Source organism: Drosophila ficusphila, unplaced genomic scaffold, assembly GCF_018152265.1.
Source record: "Drosophila ficusphila isolate 14025-0441.05 unplaced genomic scaffold, ASM1815226v1 contig_414, whole genome shotgun sequence".
NCBI classification, from domain to species: domain Eukaryota; kingdom Metazoa; phylum Arthropoda; class Insecta; order Diptera; family Drosophilidae; genus Drosophila; species Drosophila ficusphila.
Window position 1 is genome coordinate 6,262,600 of NW_025064328.1, and position 26,564 is coordinate 6,289,163.

Sequence of the window (26,564 nt, forward strand, 5' to 3'; positions counted from 1 at the left end):
CCATCAAAACGGCAGCCACAATTTCCAGCGCAGGATTAGGAGGAGACGTCGCCGCGTACGCTGATCTCCACCAGCACTCGCACTCGCACTCGCATCCGCACTCGCATCATCCGCATCCGCACTCGCATCCGCATCCGTTCGCCACCGACGGCTTCAAGCTGCGTTCCGAGGAGCCGGTGCCGGGCTTCAGCTCGGCCTCCCCCTGGCCCACTTTGGAGCTCGGGATGGAGTGGGGCCGCAAGCTGTACCCCAGCGCCGTTTCCGGTCCGCGATCGGCCGGCGGCCTAATGTTCGGCCTCCCGCCCACCGCCGCCGTCGACATGAACCAGCCGCGGGGTCCGATGACCTCGCTTAAGGAGGAGCCGCTGGGCAGCCGGTGGGCCATGCAGCCAGTCGTCGATCAGAGCAAGTAAGTGACAGGATTGGGCCACCCAATGACCAAAAAAGTGAACCTAAGAAGTGATCTACCAAGTGCTCAAGTGGGAAACCACATAACCAGCGGACAAATATTGAAAAAGTGTACTAAAGAAATCCCCAAGAGTGATCTTTGAAGTGTTAAAGTGTTTGGTTATTGATTTCTGGCAATTTGGATTTTAAATCTGAAAGTTGAATATTTCTGAATAGACCTTTCTATTGGCTAAGTAAAGCTTTCTTAAATTAAAATATTACTGCATATTAATATCAGTGGAAATAATGTGTTTCAGATTAATCTGATAATATTATAATGAGTTTTTGAAGTACTAGTTTCTTTAGTGACTTCCATTTATGTTCCACTTTAAATTGGTGACTTATATTTTCTAAGCCATACTAACATACTAGTGGTTTTCAAGACTCTTCATTTTAATTGTAATTTAATAATTTTAGTCAAAATTAGTTATCCAAAAATTAGTTATTCATCTTAACTTAATCCTTTAAAATATGCCGTTTATTAGTTGGCGCTCATTATGAAGCTTCATAACATTCACATATTGTTGACACGTACAAGCAGAGCTCAATGAAAATCCCCCTTAATCTCAGCTAATCTCTGCCCCAATCTCCACCGGCAATCTCCAAACAAAGTGGCAGCAACAATGTTTCCGCAACACACACGCTTCAAAGCCCAAACAACAAAGAAGTCTCCAAAAAGGGAAGACCGTGAAAGAAAAAAGTGCGTTTGTTTACTTTTGGCCAAAGCCGGCATCGTGTCCAATACAAAATATATATGTACATATATATATATATGTATGTTTGAAGGCCCTGGGGGAGCGATTGCGAAACGTAGTAAGTCAGTCAGTCAGCCGGGGAAACGGGCGGATTTTTATGGCCGCCACCCACCCCGTTGGCCAAGATGAACCCCAAAACAAAGTCCCGTCCATTCAGATCCCAGACTCACTCGAAATTTCCACTCAAAATTTCGGCTTCACGCACTTTTTGGGATGTCAAGTATCTCAGGGGGGATAAAGCCATGAACTTAAGCTCAAAGGGATGCCATTTCGCTTTGACTTTCACTTTCGCCTCATCTGAATGAATCGACTTTCAAGGAGTCACTCCGCTCCGCACTCAAGGACTCAAGGACCCCGAAAACAGAGGGTTGCTCGAGGAAAGCTTTTATTTTGTCTTGGCCCGCTGTTTGTTTAGTTGCGTTTGAGATGTTTCTGGCGTGAGATGTTCGCGCCGAGAAGAAGTGCGCGAGTTGCCCAAACAGAAAGCGAGAGCGAAATGACAGCGGGATTTGTTCATTCAGCGGCGGCAAATCAGCATTCCCACCCACACTCAGACTCACATCCACAGAACGGCCTAGATAGCCACCACATCCACCTTCAGAGGCAGGACAATCTCAGCCAGGATCATAATCACAATCAGACATTAAACAATAAGACAATGCGCTGTGATACGAGGTAAAGAAATTGAGATGGTTTCAATTATTGAAATCAAGCAGATTAGTTGAAAAAGTGAATTGTGTTCTTGGCTTCAGTTTTAAACCCTATCTAAAAAACAATTAGTTTATATTATCATGTGTAGTTCCAGTTACTAAGGAGCTAAATTCTAGAAGGCTAATGATACAACCACAAACAATTAATAAAGTTTGTTTAAATGTGCATTCTAATCTTTATCTTTTGAGTGGATTTTATTATGATAAAATTATTAGTGTTCTTATATTTCATCACTTTAAAGTAAAGCTAAAATCCTTCAAAAATATAAAAACTGTTTTTTGTATTATGCCTTTAAGAAATAGCTCCTTAAAATCCCTTTTAAACCAGATTAATTCAAACGTGTTTAACTTTGTGATTACAGTTTGTGTTTTCGGATTTATTATTATTTTGTAGGCAACTTTTGCGACAAATAAATCTCTCCGCTTCCGATAACTGTTCAATATGTTTGTGGCAACCCATTTATTTAAACACTTATCTGCCCATCTAACTGGAACAGCAGAAACAATGTTGCACTATAAACAAAGTGCATAAACCACACACAATTGTGTTGTACTTCTTGTCGCTGCTCGTAAATCAGAGGAATATTCGAAAATTTATTTCAACAAAGATTGTCCTGGGAGAAGAAATGGTAGAAGCCACAGCAAGGTTGCAACCAATGCCCGTAAAGTGTCCTTAAACAATGAGTAGAAGCAGCAGCAGGAGCAGTAGCAGGAGCAAGGATACTTTCCGCCACTAATAAAGTCGCCTTTTTAAAGGACTCGCATGTGTGGAGAGCAGCTTTTCACGTGCCTGCAATTGACTAAAAACGTGACCACGAATAGACCCACCTTTTGCCGTTTTAGCCTTTTTTGATGGCCACCTGGGCATCGATTTGCGACAATTAAATGTTGGCATAATAAAATCAACAGCAAAACGGCCACAAAAATGTTACCTATCTTCGTTTTTTGTTCGCTGGCAGAAAAACTCCTCTCTCGCAAATTGGCGGCAAGTGCAAACAAAGTGAGCTGGCAAACTGCCGCAGAACGATTTTCCACAATTTTCAGCCAGTCGAGTTGAAAAGTCAACAAACAACAGAAAAAAAAAAAACAAAGAAAGGAAAGGGAAGGGGAATTGCAGAATGGGAGGGAAGTTGGTGCAAGTTTTTTATTTGCCAGGATGTACTCGGCATTATTTTGCTGCTCACTTTTCGAACACTCGACTCGCCTCCACTCCACGGCCATAACAATAACCTTTCACCAGAATGTAACATGTCTGGCATTTATATGTCGTACTGCCACCACCACCATCTCCACCAGTAGCCCCACCAGCGCCAGCACCACATCTCTCCATCACTCCACATTCCGTCCTCAAAGGTGGAAATCGCATTGGAGCCCCGCTCTTTTCCCCCCAAAAAAAAACTGGAGGTCCTCTTAATTTGATATCAGCTTGTGGGTGAATCAGCTTTAGCACTGCAAAGTGTGTTTGCTTAAATTCACTTCAAGTCGCTTAAAGAGCTTCCTTCAAAGAACATTATTATTTGTATTATTCAAAGTACTCAGTTCTTATGTACATTCTCGTCATTTAAATGAGGCATTTAAGAATAAGGTACTTTTAGAGAAAATAATCCTTCAAATTGAGCTTTAAAAACTAAACTTTGTTCAAGCTATTTAATATCCATAAGAGATAACCATTTCTTCCACTTTTTTTTTTAAAGAAAAACAACAACTAATTCCCAACAGGTATCATTCATCAGCTCTTGAAAGGCAATCAAAGCTATTGAAAAGTACAAGAACGAATCCAAACACCTACCGATAAAATTGTATATCAAATCCTTTGGGCATCCAAGTACTTATTTAATAACTAGGACGCAATTCGATTGCACTTTCGATTGGAGTGGGTCGCTCTATCATTAGCTGATGGCTGGCCGAGGGCACAACGCCAAGCCCGACATTATCCTTTGGCAAATGTGTATATAATTGCAGGACCCCCGAGTCAGTTGGCCAGGACATGCGGCCAGGACATTGCGGCTCCTTGACATTGCCTGTGCAAACAGGACTCGCAGCACACATAAATAGTGCAGGAAATAACGCAAATACAAAAAATCTGATAAAATCAGCATTTTCTAAATTAAATTGTTCGTTATGCATACAGCTGAAGAATGAATGAATGAATGGGGGGGATGAAGGAACAGGACCTTACCTTCGTCCTTCTCGCTGGACATTGTCCGGTAATTGTTCGCTGACAGGAGGAGAGTCAAAAGGACAGGGGACTCCTGACATTTAGCATATGAACTGCAGGACACGAAGAAGAGGAAGGGGGAGGGGGTGGTGCAAGGACAAGCCTTTTTCCTTTCGTCTGCGACTCACTATCCTTGTCCACGTGTCCTGCGATAATTGGCCAGTGTCTGCTTGGCCCACATTGGACAAACGCATAGGAAATATTTCGAGTGTAGAAAGGGGCGGACAGGACTGTCATACATCAGGATTATTGTGTCACGTTGGAGTTGCTTATGCGCTTTTAATGATAGTTGTCACTCCATTCGTCCTGTTCCATCAGAACCATCAGATCTGCCGCCAGAATGTCACTTTCTATCCGACGTAATTGAGTTGTCCCTAATTCCGGCCAGAGAACCAAAACACCAAGCCAGACTCTCGCTGCCAATTAGAGGCTCTTTAGGCCCGCTCTATGTTTACGTTGCTAATGGCATAATTACCGTGCTCCCCCTGCAATCGCCTTTCCCACGTAATATATTCCACTAATTTCCCCCCCGTTTACTCTACTTTTCCATTGCAGCCTGGGCATTGGCCGCGCCCACTTTGAGAAGCAGCCGCCGAGCAATTTGCGCAAGTCGAACTTCTTCCACTTCGTGATCGCCTTATATGACCGCGCTGGCCAGCCCATCGAGATCGAGCGCACGGCCTTCATCGGGTTCATCGAGAAGGACTCGGAGTCGGATGCCACCAAGACCAACAATGGCATCCAGTACAGGCTGCAGCTGCTCTATGCAAATGGTGAGTGGGGAATGACCATTCATGGTGGTTACCTGTTTTTATTATCGGATTTACTTTGCGCTTTTAGGAGCTCGCCAGGAGCAGGACATCTTTGTTCGCCTCATCGATTCGGTGACCAAGCAGGTGAGTTCAAAAATAGTTACAGAATTAAAAGGAGTTTAAGAATACATTATATTAAACTCCTAAACCTAATTGTAGTTAAAGCCTATTGAAAACTGAACTCAAGTCATGTATGAAAACATAATAATCTTATAGTTTAATAGCTTTAATAACTTTTATAACTATTTTTAATATATAACAGCTAGTATCTTTTTAATCAATTGATTGAATGAGTTGAATGATTTTCCCAACAAACAATTCAAGTAATCTTTATAAGGAAGTAACAACTTAAAGTATCCATCAGAACCACTTAAAAATTTGCAATTCATCTGGCGATTGCCACTTAAGTAAATGAACAACTTCCGGATTTCCATCCGTTTCCCCTGCAAATGAGAGGGCCAAAGTCGAAGTTAACCAGGCTATGAAAAACTAATTCCTTCCACTTGGCTGCCCTCGTGCATTTTTCGAGGAGACGATGTTTGTTTTGCTGATTCGAGCATAAGTTGCATTCGAAATTGATTGTCACGGCTAATTAAGTGTGTCCTGGTGTGTCCTTTGGCCAATAAATTGAGCCGTCAAGCTGGCAATTCGTTCGCAGGACTTTTCCGCCTGCTAAAAAGGGGTGTGACCGGGGCTAACGAGAGAATCGGGGGAAAATCGAGAAAATCGAGAGAATCGCACGGGGATCGAACATTGTTAATGCGCTTTGTTGTGGGTGCGTGCAAGTCCTTGGTCCTTCGTCCTTTCGGTGCACCATATGTTCGCTTTTGCCGGCCGCCTTTCCTTTTTCCCTTTCAAGGGCAATTAATTTCTCGAGTGACAAATTTTTATAGACGTTAGTCCGGCCTCCCCCTCCCCCTTTTGTCTTCCCCATTAACCCCCTCTTCGCTTCCCGGCGATTTCTCCACGTTTTGTGGGCGTTTCTTGCCCATTTAGCCCGTTCGCATCAGAAACGAGCGCGCAATAAATTTGTCCACAAATTATCGACAGCAGCGCGAATCGCCCCTTTCTTTATGGTGAGAAATCCATTTGTGCGAATGCAATTTAATCGCTAAAACATTTGACCAGCCACCAATTGAATTTGCCAAAAATAACACACCGAACATAGAGATAACGAACTTGGCTCCCAGAATTTTTTCTTGTGTTGTATTATTTCGGGATCCATTGATAAGAAATGGCGAAAGACGTTTATTTATGGGAAGTTCACAGCAATTAAAGCTTATCAAAAAATTAAATACGCCATAGAGAGTTTTTAATACTTGAAGGAGTAATTAGTTAATATTTAATGGGTCTTTGAGGGAAAATTACGATTTCCGGGCGGAATGAGTGGGGAGTTTCCCAGATGGCTTTTTGATTATGGAACTATTTATATTTGTTCTGTATTTTTCGTATGCGTAATGGGGTTAATAATATGTGAATTGTTTAGAGATTAAAAAATAGGTTTGATAATACAGCATACAGTCTTTAAAATACGTTCCCAAATGAACCATTGATTGCCTTAAGCATAAAGCACTTTTTAAGATTAATTTTCTATACATTTTTTCTACTTGATAACATTGCTATTAGAAGAAATGCAAATTGTTAAAAAAAACACTAAATTTATTAAAAAAATTGGTTTATCCTGGATAGTTAGTTCCCCCTTGCAACATCACTCCTCTGAAACCCCTCAAATGCCCCTTTCCGCTTGACTTGCGATGTACTTTTGATGGACCTACCCCTAACCTGAGAAAATCTCACAGCGATACGTATTTTTTGCCGGTTGGAAAGTGTCGCAAGCTGGGAAAGAACAATCATTTGATCGGATTAGGTGGGTTTTGGCTTCCTCTCTCTGTTTTCCCTTTTTGTTTTTGGCTGGCTGTTTTTGAATTTTACATTTCGCTTGTCGCGTGTCGCCTTTGTTATCGGATTGCGTAACAGGTAAGGCGGGGATAAGCGAGTGTTATCTAAGTGGGTGGAAGGGGGTGGGTGGCTGGTGTTGTAACTTGAGACTGGAAACTGTGGCAGGCCGAATGCGATTAAGTTTGAATTGTCTAAGCCAAACAACTCGAGCGAAAGCAATCGTAAATGGACGTGAAAGGACGATGGCAGGACGATTGTCAACTGGCATCCACGTGGCCGGCACGAAAACGGCGGACAACCCTTATCGAACCCCTTTGGCAGCTAACAGCGAATGCAGCAAATCATGGTCATAATCATAATTACATTCGATCAGATAACGGCGAAAACAGTTCGAACGGGAGGCGTCGCAACTGCAATTTGAGCTAACGATGGAACCACGGAAAATCGCCTCATTTCGGCGATCATATTTCATTTTCATCATCGGCTTCTACGGGTCCGGCATAAAACAATAGGGAAAAATCCTTTTTCCCCCCACCGGTTTTTGTGTTTTGCCAAAATTGCGCTTATCGCGATTAAAACGCACAAATACACGCACAAAAGCGCATCGAAATTCTAAACCAAAAAGAGATGGAGATACGTTCGGTATTAGAGGTGAAGGGGAAATAACGGGCGATTAATGCACTGAGATAACTGAGATATATAGTGGTGGAAAAGGGACCGAAAATCCAGACGAACTAATGACAAGGATCCGCCAACCGGTTACCCGTTACCCAACCGCTAAAGCTTAACAAAAAATGAAAGAAGCGTTATTAAACACTTTATTGGCACACACACACACACACTCTTGTCTGCGCGTGTTAATTAAGCGATAAAATTAATTTGTATGTCAACACTTAAAAAGCCGAGAGAGAGAATCATTTTCGATTATTAACAAATTGTACGCGCGCGCTTAATGGCAAATTGTTATTGTTGTTGTTTTCGTTGGCGCCTCTGGCCGCTCAATAAATTCAACAGATTGCGCGAAATCTCCACATTTGCATGTGCGCTGTCTGTCCGTCCCGCTTGCACCCTCCCCCTTTTGTGGAGCCCCACGCTAGCCATCCCTTTCGCACGCAATGCGATTAAAAATGCTTTCACGGCAAGTGCATTTCTGCGGTCGAAAGAGATGGGTAGAGTGGGGCGAAAAGAGAGAGAAAGCAGGCGGAAAAAATGATATCGCCCTCATTATGCGAAATGTGTAATGCATGCGGAAACCTCCCGGAAATTCTTGCCTGTCCCTTGGGACACCTTCGGTTTTATAAAGGTGTGCAAGATGCAGTGTATATATGGTACATATTATATATGGGTGAAAACCATCTTAAATTTTAATAAATATAGGTAGTGTTTCAGGATGAAAAAGATTGCAAATATGTAAATTAATAAAAATGTGAATTGTTTTCTTGTAAAAATAGCTCTATCAATTAATATATCACTATTTGTAATTATAAAATATTTCATAACATTTCAACAACTAGAAAAAAAAACAATTGACATAGGGACACACTTTAGAAAATGCATTATTCAATACGTTTACTTACGTAATATTTCAAGAAGTTGGCATTACATTGTTATCCTGTGCCCCTAAAAATATGCAAATACCAAAGAAGGGACCGCCAAAAAGGGTTCACCTCTCCTTTTCCCTCGGAAAATGCGCAAACACACGAAAAATGAACAGAGGATGCACGAGTCCTTGCAACGGTAACCTTTATTTCGATGTCCTTTCTTCTTCGTGGGCAATTTATGCGTTGCCCTGATAAATGAAGCTTTAATAAATTAAGAGCAACCCTCTATACGTTTTTTATTCGGTTATTTTTGTTTTATTGTTGCCCTTTCACAAACATTTTTTTGCAGTCGCTCTTTTGTCCGCGATAATTTATCTTGTTTGGCGAGATTTTTATTTGGCACGTTAAATATGCAGTATGCAACATGCAACGTGCAGCATTCAAGTGCGTGAATAATGCAGCGAACGTCGATTCATTTTATTCGAAAAGCTATAATAACAATTTGCAAAAATGCTGCAAAAAAATCGCCTCTTCGCCGGAGTTTGATGGAAAATCGTTTAAAATTTAAAGGCCGCCAGGGTTCATCCTGTTTGCACCCCCCCTTTGCCCCGCCCCTTTTGGAGTCCTTTTCCTGCCTGTCCTGTCATCACTTCATCACTCGCTTTTTTGCACATTTTTTCTTGCTGTTTTGTTGTCCTCCGCTCGTGACTCCTGTTCTTTGTCCTGTTGATAAATCGTAGTTTAAACGCTTTTACTCCAGTTTTAGTGGCTTCCGTTTAGTTTGCCGTTTTTTATTAGATGAGCCATTTAGCCTCGGATTTCCAAACTCCCAACTGCTGACTTTCGGCCACAAAAACACGAGATACAAACTAATTGTTTGTTTCTGCATCCCACCGCAAGGATGATGGATGATGATTCCTGTGTTTGTCCTCTTTGGGCAAGTTTGTTTTTTTCGGCTTGGAGAACTTAGTTTTTGTTACGTTGGACTATATTTAGTTAGAACCTTTAACGCAGTTGATTACTAGGATCTTGGAATAAAACTATAACGAATGTATTTTGGTTTTTATACCTTTCCCTTGACCACTTTTATACCAAACTAGGTTTTCCCCCCATCAAATTGCAAAATAAACAGGTGACAATTACAACGCATAACAAATCCAAGCAAACTTTATGTCCTACTCCGGAAAAACATTGAAAATCCATTACCCCAGACCGGGATAAAAAGGACATTTCGTCCATGTCCTTCCTATAATTAGCTGCACTCCGTCCGGAAAAAGTTCGGGCCGTAATGCTTCGGCTATCCCACACACATATTGGACATTGAGCCGGGCCATCGAGAGCTGTCTGATCCTTTACAGGTTTCGCCGGGAGTCGGGGGAATTATTAACCTGACAAACGGGATAATAAGGGATGATCATATTTTACATGTGCCCAGCTAATGCCAAAAGCAGCGGGGTTCCGCAGATATATGTATATATTCAGGGGGTAGGATTCTGGAGGACTGCCGCTGGTTGCATTAAAATTAATTTCTGATTATCTATCTGGTTGGGCACAGCTTCTGGGATTCTGGGTTTCTGGGCTTCCGACTCATCATTCGAGGATACAGTTTCGCCGGCAGGAGCGAGGATACAAATGCACATATGCCGCTGACGTCACGAGGAAGCACTCGTCCTTGACGGCAAGTGGCGGGATTCCAATTGCTTATCTGTCCTCTTCTTTTTTGTTTTTACTTTTTGGTGGATGAACTCACGGCTCAGGTTTGTTGGCTTCCTCACTCGGTTATTGTTATTACTTTTGCGTGTATCTCCCGTCAGTTGATGAATGATCCTCTCACCCTCCGGCGAAAACGGGTCCTGCGTCCTGCGGCCTTGGTCCTTGGTGCTTCACCCCTCGCATATGCCGTGTTTTTGCCAACTAATTCGCCGGATGAGTGTTGGATTACGGTTGGTTGCAGGGAGAAAAGGATAAAGGGGAGAGGGAGGGGTGACAGGACACCCGCTTTAATCATTTTTAAATTAGAGAACTATGCGCCTTTTTGTCTGCCATTTCGTCCCTTTGTTGTTTATCTATTTTGTTGGGAGTTCGAGAGGCTTGCCGGAAATTGCAGCAGATTGCCTAGCGCTGCACTTGCGGTTTCTGTTTCTTCCACATGGCACGATTCTTCGGCTCGAACAGCACCACCACCCCCTCGAAAACACGCCTCACTTCACTTCCACCGCACAGGAGGAGGAAAAGGCAAACAAACACACAGCTCGAGTGGCGTTTTCACTGGGCAAACACAAATACTAGACTCCGCACAAAACGCCCCTTGGAAGTCCGAACCGCTCGAATAATATTCATGCAGAGGTAAAAATTGTGGACATTGTCAATATTTGCATTGTGTCCCATATGTCGATTTGCCGGCCAGAGTTTTCGGTGCTCTGTAATTAGCATTTATGTGTGTTTGTCTTAGGCCAAAACGATAGTTGATAGGGGGTCAAATGGGCAGGGGGTGGGGTTCATTTCGGGTGTCGATAGCCGAGGGTTAATAACGGGGTCACGAGCGGTTTACTCAGGTGGTAATGGCAGGTAGGTTAATCAATAAGATTATAGGTTTTGGCAAAAAAATAGGAACTTTACCTGTGAGATTATATAAATGTACAGTCAATGGCAAAAATGAATTCTTAAATAGAAAATAATATTATTTAGTTACATTAGATTGATGGATATTTATTGAAATATTTCATTGAAACATATTATAAATTATAACTCTTTTATTCTAATTAAATTAAAAATTTAAATATTTTAATAATCCCATAACTATTTCCAATTCCAGGCCATCATCTATGAGGGTCAGGACAAGAATCCCGAGATGTGTCGCGTGCTTTTAACGCACGAGGTGATGTGCAGGTAAGTGCTTATCACTACTATATCCCCATTTCATTATCCTTTTGCCAATGCAATCCACACCTTTTTGTTACTGATTTGCGAAAAGAAATCTCAAGTCTCGCGGGCATTCGGAAACCAACTCCCTGGAGCTTATTAAACTTGCCTTTTTTTCGTTGGCAACACAGCCACTCAAATTATAGAGACCTGAGTTCTCATTTGTTTTGTCTGTTTTTTCCGTGATTTTCCCTCGAATTTCTTACGGTTTTCTTACGGCTTTCTTACACTTTTCCCCAAGCTCCGTGGACTGCTTTAATTTTGTTGATTTTTAAGCTCCGTCCGGCAGAGCGGAGAGTGTCCTTCGTTTTATTTTCACGCTCAAACGCACGCGAGCTGAAACGTATAAATGGTTGACTACCGCGCCGCCTCATCGCCACCCACAAGTACCCTCGAAAAGCACCCACCACCGCCCAATGCCACCCACTACCAACCATTGCCCCATGGGCTGCTGTTCACCCTTCTAGCAGCTTTCTGACAGTTGAAGGTTGCGTAGAAAATAAAAACGGCATACGAAAAAAAGAAGCTAAAAGAAAGCCAAACAACCGAAAAAAATTACACAGCTTTAGCCGGCGAAAAACCCCCTGTCACCCCCCTTTGCCATCCCCTTCTAGCCTCCACCCCTGGTTTGAATCCTTGCTGTTGTTGTTGCTGGCCGGCCATCTTTTATTATTTCGGATTGGCACCCAGTTTTTATGTTTGCGTAGCATTATCAAAAACAAGGGGACAACGCACACACACAGACACACACCCACACACACTCGCACACCAACACGGGGGTTGCAGACTCCCCCATTAGAAAGAGAGGGGGAGAAAGAGTGAGAGAGAGATGGAGAGAGAGGGAGAGGGGCAGAACGACGACGTCTTCTTTATCGTTTTGGCTTTGCGCCCATTTCAGTCATCCATGTTTATGTTATATATGCCCAGCGAAGACCCAAAAGCCAAAAGCCGGGTCCAAGCCCAAAAATACCACCCCCAGATGACCCTCATCCACCCAGCACCCACAACCCTGCCCCCTTTTATTCTTCTTTGGTTTTTTTTGTTGGCTTTCATCTAGCCCAAAGGCTGTGCAGTGGAGAAATTACGCAGCCATTGAACTCGATATAGATATATGAGTGCGTATATAGATGCAGATAAGGGATAAGTGCAGAGCAATGACAAATGTCTGACCCCCAAAAAATAGACACACTTTTAACATACTTTCAACGGCGGAGATAAGAGTTTAAAGTAACCCAAAGGTTAGATTTAATACAGTCAAGGGAATTAGGCATTTAACCTTTAGTTATTCAAAGTAATAGAAGAGTTATATTATAGTTAGTTAGTTAAATATGGTATTTGTTCAAGATTTCATTAACATGTATACAATATGTGATATCACTTATCAATTTAAATATACATAATTATTTTAAAGGTTTTTTTTTATGTGTGGGTTAGCTTAGGAATAGTTCCCTTTCTGCTAACCATATCAAGTATACGATCCCGAACCTTGCAATAATCCTCACCGGAAAAAATCTCTTAATTTACCATATTTTTTTTAGTTTTTAAGCTTACTCAAACTACAATCATGTATTTTATTAGTCAAACAAACTAATTGCTCTCTCTTTTTTCAGCCGCTGTTGTGATAAGAAGAGCTGTGGTAACCGCAACGAGACGCCATCGGACCCCGTCATTATTGATCGGTAAGTAGTCATAGTTCATTCTCCTCTCCACTGCCACCACTACATACATACATACATGCGTATCCATGTCCCTGTAAAGGACCTCGTCCTGTTGCTCCGCCACACAAAAGATGACATTTTAAGCTGCTTTTCATCATCGTCGCTGGCTTTTTATTTTGTCAGCCTGTTCTGCGGCTTGTGTATGCGTATCGTTGATTTATTGGCATTATTATCAACTGCAATATAAAACACGATGCGGCAGACATGCAAAGAGCTCCAACTTGGGGCAGGGGATCCTTTATGCGATGGAAGGAGCTCAAATGAAACAGAAGCTGCAACTGGGAGGCAGAAAGTCCGCCGAGAGACAAACAAAAATTCATCAAAATGGCAGTGGCAAATTCTATTTTCATAAATTGTAAATTGAGACGAGTTCGCGGCAATCCGACACGCCCTCGTTGCTCCTTTCGCTCCCTTTGCTCCTTTTCCCGCCAACGAATCCCCCATCCGCCCCGTTGACTGTCGCGTGTCAGTCGAATTATGTTAATTGTGTGCACATCCTTGCGGCTGCCACGCCCCCTCCTCCTCCTTGTACACGGAGTGTGTCCTTCCTAATTGGCTTCGGAAATATTATTTCAGTGCAGGAAATTAGAAAGCAACCAAAAATGCAAAACAAATTGTGAGGGAAACGTGCGGTTAAGGAAATCGGTGAAGCACTTTCAGGGGGTTTAAAAATATACAAAGTTTTGTACCCTTCTTAAAGATTGAATTTATACAAGGTTGATTGTTGTATTTGTTTTATAATACATTTTAAACAATTTGAAGTATTTAAGTTATTTAGTTTTCTAATCAGAATGCGTGTAAACGAGCATTTTCCCCCATTGGCTCACTTATTTTAACCAAACCTTTCTTGGGCATCTCCAACCGCCATCGCCGCCAAACTCATTGAGTTGTTAAACAATTTTGTAGTCCCCAGGCCCCATTAAATTGAGGCGCACCTTATGCAGATGATAATCAGCGCTCTGTGTGATTCCCCGTAAACCAGATCGCAGACCTCCTGCGAAGGGTATCCCCACGTATTTGCCTATGTGGACTCCAACTCCAACTCCATTCGTTGCATTCGATTGGATTCGATTCCAGCTGCAATTGCCATTTGTAGGACTGGCCACAAAGGTGGGTTCCGCGAACCGAGATCTCCTCTCCGCTTAATGATTCTATTATTAAAGTGGGCAGCCAAAGTGTCTGGCGAGCGGTTGGCAGGCAGCCCGACTGACAATCAGGCCATAATTGGTGTCATAATTAAATTTAATTGATTGCCTCTTCTGGCTCCCCCACCTCGGCTTGCAAATTAGGAAATGGCCGGGGCAAATCGAGGCTGAAGTGGTCGAAGTGGCAGCAAAAAAACGAAGCCAGTTCTTGCCACACAGCTCCGCAGCAAAAAGATTCGATTCGAATCGTAGATGCTGAAACAAAAACAAAAACACGATCTCGATCTCGATCTCGGCAAAGATCACAGATCGCCCGCTGCACATTTATGATCTTGTTAAAATTGCTCTGCGTGTTGTTGCTCCAGAATGCCATCCGTTGGAATAACAGTTACACTTCGCCGATCTCCAGCTGGTGATAGTGCATCTCGGATCCCCGCTCCCGAGCTCCCGAAGTGGCACCTCTTTTTCTGCCCCACGTGCCCGGGTGCGACACTTTGCGCCCGATATTTACGATTATTAATTCATTTCTCCTCTATTTATTTGCCTTGTTAGCCGGCTTCTCCACTCTGCAGCTCACACATTCAGTTGGCTAATCCTCTCTAGAGATGACAGCGTGAACAGGAGAAGGTTCTAAGATATTGAATTTATGAGTAGGTAGTTCACGAAAATATTCCCCTTTAAATCGTATAAACAATATTTTCAATTGAACCTTAAATAAGTAATAGAAGGAAACTTTGGATTTAAAATAATTCAGTATTGAAAATCAGTTTCCTAAATTTAATTATAGTTGAAAGTGTTTTTCACATAATTCCCTCCTAAATATCAAGAAGGTAGTCAATCATTTTATTATTTCAAAATGGTTATATAGGTATATCTGAATATCTTTTACATTTTGAAAGGCTTTATGATTTCTATTGAGCCATCGTGACACGCTCCCAGCTGCGATCCCCGCCAGCTCCCTGTCCACATGTCGCATTTGTCAGTCGGGCTGTAACTTTTGTCGGCATGGCATTCCAATGCTGCGACTCGGGCGCATATCAATCACCAGCTGAAAACACTCCCGACCAGCCAATAGCTACCATCTCCAATCAGGCTAAAAGGCGGCATGGATCAGTCGGTGGCATCCAACCACCAACCCATCCAGCCCATCCAACCCATCCAGCTCATTGATATGCCAGTAGATCATGCCGCCGGCGGGAAGACAAAGAGCCCGGGATAATCTATCTGTTCGCAACTAAATTTCGCCTGGCCCAAAGGAGCGAGGGGGGAGTGTCCAGCTAAAGCGCTAACTTGCCCGGGGGTCCAACGCATTTTGCCACTCAGGCCAGGCGAACAAGCTCATATGTATGCCCCTTCCTCCAAAACTCCCCTCCTCCATCAAAAAGGAAACTTTGTCAGCGGCGCGCAACAATTGGAACTGATTGAAAATTCCAAATTGGGAGGGGAGATCCAGGGATCCAGGGGACACCGACTTGCATTTCCAAGTGGCCGAGACGAAAGCCAAAAACTGATACGATATGACAACAGCAACAGCACAACAACACCAGTTTGGACCCACTGCAACCAGCTAGCAACCAAGTATCCCTCTCTCTCTCTCCCTCCATCTCTCTCTCTCTCTCTCTTTGGGGCACAAACTGACGTTCGGACGTGTGCCGTGAGAGCTGCAACAATACTCAGTCACCATCCATTGGCCACTGGTCACCAGCCACTGGTCACCAGCCACTGGTCACCACAGCCACATTCGCCGGCGATCTGCACATGTTTTATTGATGAATTTCTGTTATTCATGCAACCGATCTGCAGTTGGCCACAAGAGGAGGCTTTGGAGATGCCGAAATTGTGCACACAATGAGCTGCCGCACAGTGGGTCGAGGGGTGTTAGAAATGGATAAAAAAAAATACAAAAAATAAATAAATAATTTCAAAAGAGTGTAAATAAACACTATAAAATATAAAATTTTATATAATGAAACCTCCCAGATTAAGAACTTTAAATCGAAAGCATATAAGCCCAGTGATTACTTTTTGGTAGAAATTGATAAGCATTTACTAGTGGCAGTATTCAAATCATAGAGTTTTACTTTACTTTCTGATTAATTTAATAACCTTCTTTAATACTATGATTCTTAATGGATCTAAAAATTATTATACCTGCACCACTGTGGAATAGATCGGCGGGATTTGCAATTACCTGGGGCAGGTGATGAGGGCTTAGTCGCAGCTTCAGTTGCGGTTGCAATCGCGCTCTCTCTTTCTGTGGGCCCGCTTTTTTATTTATGATTTGCGAGGACTCCGGACAGTGGACACCGGACAGTGGACACTCGCATTGTCTCCGCGGATCGATTGCCACGCATTTTGTCTCTGGCCTTTTCCCAGTTTGTTGGCATCCACTTCGTGTGTGTTCCATAATTAAGTGAATTTAAAGCTCACTTCGGCGGTGGTCGTTGTTCTTGTTGTTGTTGCTGTTGCTGTTGCTGTTGTTGTTGTTCTTGTTGTTATCCTGGTTGTTTGGCGAGGTATTCGTGTTGTTGGTTCTGCGACATGTTCCACGTTTTTGTCACACATTTCCACCGATCTTGAGTGGTTTTTATTTTGTTTATTTCATCGCTTATTCCATCTCGTGCTCCATTTGTTGGATATCACATTTTGATTCACATCTGGCGTATGCGTAATGACGTGAATTATTCTGACAGCCATGCAATTGGCATCGTTATCGGCGGCGGTCATTAAAATCGTTATCGCGTGACAAGCGAAGCGCGTTCGACTTTTTAATTTGGCTAAATTGTGGGGCAATCAAAAAAGTGTATACACCACCACTCAAACAACGCAAAGCGCTGTAACAAAAACAAAAAAAAAAAAACGAAAAAAACGAGAACAAAACACAGCAAAGAAGGAGAAAAACTGAGTGTGGGTGGAAAAGCTCTCAGGCGAACAATCGAAAATTTGCCACTCTTGCATTTATCTACGTCATTGGCGTTTTCTTCGCTTTATTTCAATTTTCTATATTTGCCAGCGTTTTGTCCACCGCAGCGCCAAATAAACTAAGTGCCAACTACCCTCCCAATAGCCCGCCCCCTTTTTCAGCCCGCAACAAATAGAATTGACATTTTGTGGTGTCCAATATGCAAAAACACGGGGCGAAGAGTTGTACAGACACGGTGAAAAAGGGTGGCTCTATATTTCAAGAAATATCTTTTAAAGATAATTAAAAACTGTAATAACAGCATTATCTCAGTCCCTTCGTGGGCGCCATAAATCAACAACCTTCGTAACATTGTTCTATTTATTCATTTAATCTTTGTTAAAATATTGTTCTGGAGTAAATATCACTAAGATATCTATTTTTGTATCCTTGACTGTGCTGCGTGAGGTGAGCAAATGTTTTGGGCCATTCATTGCATGCCTTGATAATCGCACTCGCGCTAAAAATGATGACAAAACTGCTGCTAGTTGCTGGCTACAGTTTTTAATTTTCTAAATGCATTCCAGCCACCTGGACGGGTCTGGATGTCGTGTTCTGTGCCATGAGTAGAGGAGGTGGTTATTCGGGGAGAAACAAGAAGTCCTGGCTGCCAGTTGGCCTGCTCAAATATTCAAAGCGAGGCAAACAGAAAATGTGAAAAAAGAGACGATTTTGACGGCATTTGCGGTCAGCAATCGACAGTCCGCCCATGAAATATTGGGCAGACATTCCGGGCAGACATCCGTGGAGTGGGAAACCATAACAGTTAATTATCGATAAAGATATGAGAAGCAACGCGTATTTCTGCCTTTTTATCGCAGCCACTTCTCCCCTAAAAACACAAAATAAAGCCACCATGGAAAGGCGAGACTCATCCATTTCATCTATAATTTTCATTGGCTGCCGATTATCTTTGAAGTGGAAACAATTGAGTTTGAGTTTGAGTTTGAATTCGAATTTGAGGTGTGCGAACTGCATTTGATTTGCACCTCGTAAATCAATGGATTCGGAGATGTGGCAAATTTTTGCATTTCAAAGAACTCGGCGTTCGGCACATTTGCATATTTGTAGTAGACTGTCTATTGAAATTGAATTATTAATGCAAATTTCCAGCGCTTTGCACTTTTCCCCCACTTTAAATTGGCACTCGCATTTTTGGCAGGCTGAATTTAGGTTTGCTCCTGGGAAAAGCAGTTTATTAAATCATAAATAGAAAAATTCGAAAGGTAGATAGCAAAGTTTAAAAAGATAGAATATCGAAAGATCTTTCGTGCAAAACAAATAACTAGATATCATGGGAAATAAACAATTTCAATGTGTTTTTAAATTACTCATCCGCCTACTAATAACTCAATTAACCCTTTAAATGGCACATTCCATTCCCTGAGGTTAACCCAATGAATTAGGCAGAAGCCCGTCTCATGTGCATAATTGAAATGGGACTCATGACACCGGCATATGGATTTAAAATGCACAGATCCGAACTATAGCCTCGTTGTCTTTGTCTCGGCTCATCATCTTGGGATGAACTCATCTATTAGTTGGCGTTCGCCTGTGCGATTCTGTTAGCCATTTCCTCGGCCATTTACCCCTGTTGCATAATTAATGGTATTAAAAGCGTTAACTGACAGTCAACACACTCCGGCACACACATGCGGAAATAGTTGGCATAATTCGGGCATTTCGATGAGGTCGATAATTTGATGGTTCAGTGGAGAGCAAGGGATAAGGTCACAAACACACACACATACACACGCACTAACGTCGTCGTCTCAGATACATTTGTATCTTTTTGTTGCCGTTCTATCTGCGTCTGATGCCAGCTACTTTTATCGTCGTCTGATATCTAACCTCGATGTACGTGTGTGTACGAAAATAATCAGTTTAGAGCTGAAGAAATCCCAAGAACAACAAGCAGCGTCCCCCCAAAAACAACAGGAACATTCGGAAGGTATTTCCCCGGTCCCAGCGGCATGACTTTCGGTCCCAGAGCAACCCCAAAATACATACACACACACACACATATATATATATCTGGCTATATGTACACAAAAACACACAACACAACAAACGCCAAATAAAATGAACTCGGGAACTCGTAAAAAGCTCACTCGAATCCGTAAGATGCACTCAAAGTATCTTCCACTCACTTTCGCTCTCCGCTTTTCGCCGCGCGAGAGAAAGTGAAAGTGTTTTCAACAAGTTCTCTTCCGGCCAAAAAGGATAAACATGTCCTGCAGACGGCACGCAGTACGTGGCTTCCACCCCCCGCGCGAAAGTCTATTACAATACAAAAGAAGCCCAAAAGGAAGATTTGGCATAAGGAAGAAAAAAAAAACACCCACGAACTTTGAAATGTGGCAGGGGTTGTTGTTGGTGGCTAAGGAATCGCAGTCGGCAGTCGGAATCCTTGGGCTGTTTGGACCTTTGGGCTGCCAAGCGTGGAGCGTTAAGCCGAGAAAGAGCATAAATAAATAAAGCCCGAGCAACAATAGAAGCCCAAAATGGTGACTTCATCCTTGTCGACGGCCATGTTTTCCTGCCTTCCGCTCTCTTTGTCTTTGTCCTCGTCCTTGTGTTGTATTTGTATTTGTATTTTGTATTTTCGGTGGAGAAAATGCCAAAAGGCATAGAAATGGCGCGAAAGTAAGTTTTCGCATTATTTTCCGAGCCTCCTGCCACTCGGCTTCCTTGGCTTTCGTTGTCATTGCCCCATAGTCATTCGGTTTATGCGACAATAAAGTTGAAAATTTTGAATATTATCGTTAGTGAAAAATTAGAGACAAGTTGCCGCCACCCAACCCGCCGCCTCACCTGAGCTCCTTTTTTTGTGGGTGGGAAGAACGTGGCTGTTTGGCGTGCGCCAAAAACGCTCTCGGCTCCTCGGAACCTGTTCACGCCATCGCCAGATAATATCAGCGGAAAAGCTGGGTGGTTGGGTGGCCTTTTGGGTGGCAAAAAGGAGTCTGGGAAAGCGATTTATGTCCCTTTGAAATTCATCATTAAATTTGTGTGCTGTTTGGCGATGCAAAGATAATGCCACAATTTGTTGTTCGCACTGTTGCTGCTTCGCAAATTTACAGTTAATCGCCCGGCTCCTCGGAAAAACCATAAACAGGAAAAACTTTCGCTTTTCAATAAAGATACTGGGAATTTATTTCAATTTTCTGTGCTCGAGATGCGCTCGATAAGGAGTAACTTAAGGGTTAAGAATTATTGTTGAGTTTTGAACAGGATAGAAAGATAGAAAATTAATAAAATGTATTGTAGAACTTACAAAAGACTTGTACAGAAATAAATTAATAACATTTTATCTGACTAAAGATGTTTCAAATCCGATTTACAGAACTTACTTGTCAGGTTTTCTTGAAACTCCCATTTTTTATTCAGACCATCTGGACAAATTTCGTTTCTTCTTTTCGACGACATTGACAGCCATTTTCTTCCCCAAAATTTAAGCATTTTCCGCTTGGCGTAAAAAAAGGAAATCTCCGCCCAATCGAAGGACACCGCCAAGTCGCGACCTCCGCTCCCTCGCCCAAATATGAATGACCAATTATGCACTTCGTTGGCGCTACGTGATCGAGCTGCCAATGGATTCGGAGCCCATCGAAAGTCCTCTTCCCCGGAGGAGTGCCGATGTCATGTGCGAACATTTGATGATGCGTAGCTTTTCATTAAATGAAAATTTCGCGTTGCTGGCAAAACAAAAGGACAAAGGAGAGGCCAAAAAAGAGCAAACTTTGTTGCCTGAAAACCTGGAAAAATGGGCAGAGGAAAGCCAAGATGGGAGACACTTTGATTTATTGACAGGACGCGACTGGAATTTTTAATTGCACCAAAGTGGGTGGTTGCTTTTCTAGCGGAGAAATCCTTGAATTGGTCAGGATTCGTAATCTCAGCGAGATTTCTTAACTGCAATGGCAATGGCAATAGCATCTTGAAGACAAAAACCCAAGGCAAATGCAAATGGGGGAGAGCCTGTGAATTTATGTGTCCTGTCAGGATATTTTGAAAACATTGTAATTCAAGCAAGTCGAGGGGCAGGATGCTTCCGAGAAAGTCAATTAGCTGCCCATAAAAATGCAGGCTCGCAGCCAAGTGATGATGGCTCCGGTGTCCCGGGGATGAAGTCATCGCGGGCAAGTGGAACTGATGCTCCTAAAGGATCCTCTCTGCTCAACCACTCGATACTTATTCAAATTTCAAACTGCAGTTGCATCTGTGAGTTTCCACGTTCGCTGCCGCGCTGTAATTCGATAGTGTATCTGACAGATACACGGCTCTCGATTCTCGAGGGAGGGCAGTCGTCGAATGCTTGTGTTAATGATGATGATGAGCCCGCTCCGATGTTCTTTTTTTTCACGTAATGGATAACATTCATCCACTCACATCTGGTTTTCCATTGCGAGTTCGAACAAGAAGTTCTCAATCATTTTCGATAAGCACTTAAGCTCAATAAAAATCGTATTTCTTTATGCTTTTGTGATTCATTTAAAGTTGGACTTGTTCTTTGGCATTGGGTTTTATCAGTTCTAATTGAAATTTTTGCTTTTTAGCATATCTCGCATGTCAGTCTGTTATCGCCCAAACAATGATTTATGGGTTCTGTTCCGCAAAATATATTTATCCAAGAGCTAATCGCGCCAACCCTTTAAAGTGCGCGAGTGAAGCCGAAAAAGTGGCGGAAGTATAAACAAATTTGCGACACTCCCGTCGAACGAGGACATATGCAGATGCCGCCCGCTGGCAGGAGATCAACCCTCCAGCTCCCTGCTAATTTGTCCAATTTGTCGAGTGAGAAACAACATAAAAAATATGATGAAAATTGCCGCCACTCGCTTTTCCAGCCCCCCGCTGATCGGAAAGGAAAATATTATTTGTGCAAATACGAAAAAAGGGGCTGTGGATTCTGATAGGGCAGTATCATGTCGCCGGCGGAGGCATAAAAGTATTTCAGCATTTAAATGCACCGCGCACGGGTGTCAGTTTCCATTTGATTGGGCTAACTGGCTCGCATCCTGGCCGCAGGACATTCGCCGGCTGTCACCCCACTTATCGCAAGGGCACTCACTACTGCCCCGGGCCAAACATATGCCCAGAAACTCCGGACTCCGCACTCGGAACTCCCAAAAAGAGAGCAAACGGGCACAAGTGGCAGCAAAAAGGCGCAACCCATCATTAGCGGCTCGTAAAGTCGCCTTCGAGTACGAGAACATCGTAAAGACTCTTAATTATAGCTGACATAAATCCACAACTGATTGATAATTGCCTGCACAATGGGAAAAGCGATGCCAACACCATTTTATTCTTAAAGGGTAGTTGAAGAAATATCTGTTAATATATTTTATACAAGCATTTTATGGGTGTGATTGAAAGAGGTTTAAGTTAAATTTTTTATATATTTATATGATTTTACAACCTTTAACTGCTTTCTCTCTGTTTATTATAATTATGTGTATACTATAACCAATTATTCTTTTCCTTACAGATTCTTCCTTAAGTTCTTCTTGAAGTGCAATCAAAACTGTCTGAAGAATGCCGGCAACCCGCGGGACATGCGCCGATTTCAGGTGAGTTAGCACCACTAATACTGCTCCTCCGATTGATATTAAAAGAGAATCTCTTCATCTACAAATAATAGGTGGTAATATCCACGCAGGTGGCCGTGGACGGACCACTCTTGGCCATCTCCGACAACATGTTCGTGCACAACAACTCGAAGCACGGACGGAGGGCCAAGCGACTGGACACCACGGAAGGTACAGGCAACACATCCCTGTCCATTTCCGGTCACCCCCTAGCGCCCGACAGTACCTACGATGGTCCGTAGCAAAATTCCAATTATTCCGACTTCCGAATTTTTCGTTTTACGTAGAAATCCAATAAATCCCCAACGAAACCCCTCAAGAGTTCCCAAATTTTTTCGTTTTTTTCGTAGCAATTGGCAAAATCTGAAGTGCTGGAAAGCGTTGCATAATCTGAACTAATCCTTGAATCCTTGGAATGTATTTGCAGGACTATATCCTCCACTGCCGGTGGCCACGCCCTGCATCAAGGCGATCTCGCCCAGCGAAGGCTGGACAACAGGTGGCGCCACCGTGATCATTGTGGGCGACAACTTCTTCGACGGACTGCAAGTGGTCTTCGGCACAATGCTGGTGTGGAGCGAGCTGATCACCTCGCACGCGATCCGGGTGCAAACGCCACCGAGACACATTCCCGGCGTGGTGGAGGTGACGCTGTCCTACAAGAGCAAACAGTTCTGCAAGGGATCGCCCGGCCGCTTCGTCTATGTCTGTAAGTGTTGGCAGTTCGTCCCCAATTCCTTGAACCACTCCATGTCTAACCTTCTGATTGACGCTTCAAGCAGCTCTCAACGAACCCACAATCGACTACGGTTTCCAGCGCCTGCAGAAGCTCATTCCCCGCCATCCCGGCGATCCGGAGAAGCTGCAAAAGGAGATCATCCTCAAAAGGGCTGCCGATTTGGTTGAAGCACTATACTCCATGCCCAGGTAAGGGAATTGCCATGATAAAGTGCTATTACCAGGTGACTAATACCCAACCCGTGCTGCAGCAGATCACCGGGCGGATCGACGGGCTTTAACTCCTATGCCGGCCAACTGGCGGTCAGTGTGCAGGATGGATCCGGTCAGTGGACCGAGGACGACTACCAGCGGGCCCAGTCGAGCAGCGTGAGTCCGCGCGGTGGCTACTGCAGCAGTGCCTCCACGCCGCACAGCTCGGGCGGATCCTACGGTGCCACGGCGGCCAGTGCAGCGGTGGCAGCCACGGCGAATGGCTATGCACCTGCTCCCAACATGGGAACACTCTCCTCGTCACCCGGCAGCGTCTTCAACTCAACGTCAAGTAAGTTCCCCAATCCCAAGATGTCTTGTAGGTGAAGAAAGAACCATGAAGTCAGTCACCTTGATTTGTTAGTTTCAATAAATTTGTTTCCAAAAGGTTTCCTCTTTAAAATTTAAAAATTATAACTAATTTGATCCAACTCTAGTTAAAGGAAACTTATAATATACGTACATACTTCTAAATGGGATATTACAGAAAAATTAAAAAACTTAACAATCATTAAAAGTATAGGAAGATGAAATAAAAACTCGGTATTCAGTATTGACTGAACTTGCTTCTCTAGGAAACTTTCTGTTGATCTCATGATACCAACATATTCTGATTACCAAAACATATTTATCCACTCAAAATTTCTGTCTTAGAAGTCCTTTATTTCTGTTATCTTGAGTTAATTTTAGCTTCAGTTTGTATTACTCTCACATAAATACCGCCCCCACATAAACTGTAAGACTCTCGTTCCCAATACCCGAATTTTCCCCATTCCACCGCCTCAAAAAGAAAAATCCCCGAACAAAGTGAACAAAGTATGCTCAGCAAAGTGCATTTTCGCCATTAATTCCAACAGTGTCCGCCGTGTCGTCGACGTGGCATCAGGCGTTCGTGCAGCACCACCACGCGGCGACGGCCCACCCGCACCCGCACCACCACTACCCACATCCCCACCAGCCGTGGCACAATCCGGCCGTGTCAGCAGCCACGGCGGCGGCCGTTTAAGCGGAGTCGCCTCCCGGAGTCCGAGAGCCAGCCAGTCGGACGGAGGAGCTGATCGGAGGACGAGGACGAACCAGGATGAGCTGGACTTTCGGGGGCAGCGTAGCGACATTTTGTTGAAATTAAATGCCACCACCCACCACCTAACCACCCACTCAAAAAAGGTCACACACGACCAGACACCATCTATCAATCGACAAGGACGCCCACAAATGGCGAGTGGGTGGCAGTGTCGACGGGGCTGCAAAAGCAAATCTGAGCATTCTAAACACACTTCCACCATCAACAAACACCACAGAAAACACACGATTAACGGTATTTATAATTTCCATTATCACTATGATTAAAGTCCCTAAATGTAACCAGATCAAGCTTATTATTTTGGTAAATTTGTGGTAACTTAAGAGCTGGAACTTTCCTATCCTTGTAAATTAAATTAAAAAATATACACCCACTAATTCGAATAATTTCACTTTCTATATGTTTCCAGGGGTCAGCAGTCTAAGTTTCAATCCCTTCGCCCTGCCCACCTGCAACACACAGGGCTATAGCACCCAACTAGTGACGTCAACCAAATAATATTACTACTAAATGAGGCTATTGGCAGGCCCCAAATCCTCACTCCCGGAGTAGCAGACACCACGCCAAACACAAGAAGCTCGAAAGTGCAATAAACAAAAAGAAAATGGTTCCAAAATTCAAAAACCTATTGATCTAGTTGTACATGTTTTGATTGAATCCCGTTTTTAACTTATTTTTGAATACGACTCGGTAATAGATTTATACAAATACGCATAGAATACCATATCAAAGTAAAGAATAAAACATATGAAAAGGGAACGCATATCATGCGAGGGGCTCAAGATCCCACAAGATCTGGCAGATAGAATTCTAAAATAGCTTGAATAAAAACATTTTGTAAATATTTATCCCCAAATAAATAATATTAACAAATAATCGGAACTGTGAATAGAGGAAATTATACCAATTTATATACCCATGATCAGTAACAAAAAATACGAATCCAGATATACCAAAACAGATAAAATTTGAACGAACTTTTGGACATAACTCAATGCTTGTATACGACACTTTCTTGTATTAATATTGAAAAAAAAAAAAACAAAACAAAAGAATGGGAATAGACTCTACCAATGGAGACAACCGAAATCAAAATGTTATATACCTACATAGATATACAAGCCACATTTGCGGTGACATTTGCACCATATCTAAGCGTAATATCACAACAAATTTATACCAAACTTTTGGCAAACATATCGTGCACTTAGTCCTAAATATCCACATCACGCGAACCCAGACACATCACATACTCGAACATAATTGTATAATGCCCATCATATCCACAATTCGAAATTCATTTTGAGCGAGCCACTCTCTACCAACACCAAATCATCATAAGATATACATTTCGCTATTCAAGTCAGAGTGTTTGATAAACTACCGATTTGTTGACTAGAATCTAAGCTAAGCATACGCATGCAAAATAAATCTGGGGGTGCATATACTATATATATAGGCATAAGTTTATTGTTTATTGATCGATTTGTAGGAGTTTTACTGTAATTTGTATTCGTATTGTATGATAATGTATGCTTGCACTCCTAGATCTACAAATTAACGAACAGAAATGGTTAGTTTCCCCAGTGGGGAGCTCAGCCAATAAAATAGTGGAGCATATCCTTAAGAACCGCATAAACAGCAGAACTTAGCCGCAAAATCGATTTGTAAATTACAATACAATAATTTATAATAATCTAGCAACGCTCTCTGTTTTGTAAATCTTAACAAGTTATTTAAATAAAATTTATTTAAAATAAACGGCATACA

At 42.8% G+C, this 26,564-nt stretch overlaps 1 protein-coding gene across 10 annotated transcripts; it reads left to right on the forward strand.

Moving 5' to 3' along the window:
- LOC108086711 (transcription factor collier) lies at positions 1 to 26,564 on the forward strand. 10 transcript variants are annotated; one of them, XM_017183724.2, is made up of 12 exons: positions 1 to 409; positions 4,686 to 4,903; positions 4,971 to 5,026; positions 11,198 to 11,271; positions 12,915 to 12,983; positions 22,621 to 22,702; positions 22,774 to 22,954; positions 23,148 to 23,429; positions 23,500 to 23,647; positions 23,710 to 24,002; positions 24,568 to 25,028; positions 25,204 to 26,564. In XM_017183724.2, exons 1-11 carry the CDS (start codon positions 225 to 227, stop codon positions 24,714 to 24,716), a joined length of 1,737 nt encoding a protein of 578 aa, XP_017039213.1. In that variant the 5' UTR covers positions 1 to 224; the 3' UTR covers positions 24,717 to 25,028; positions 25,204 to 26,564. The 10 variants fall into 10 exon arrangements, with proteins under 10 accessions (XP_017039213.1, XP_017039214.1, XP_017039208.1 ...); XM_017183719.2 differs by having other exon boundaries at positions 153 to 409; positions 23,713 to 24,002; XM_017183716.2 differs by lacking the exon at positions 1 to 409 and adding an exon at positions 1,630 to 1,877.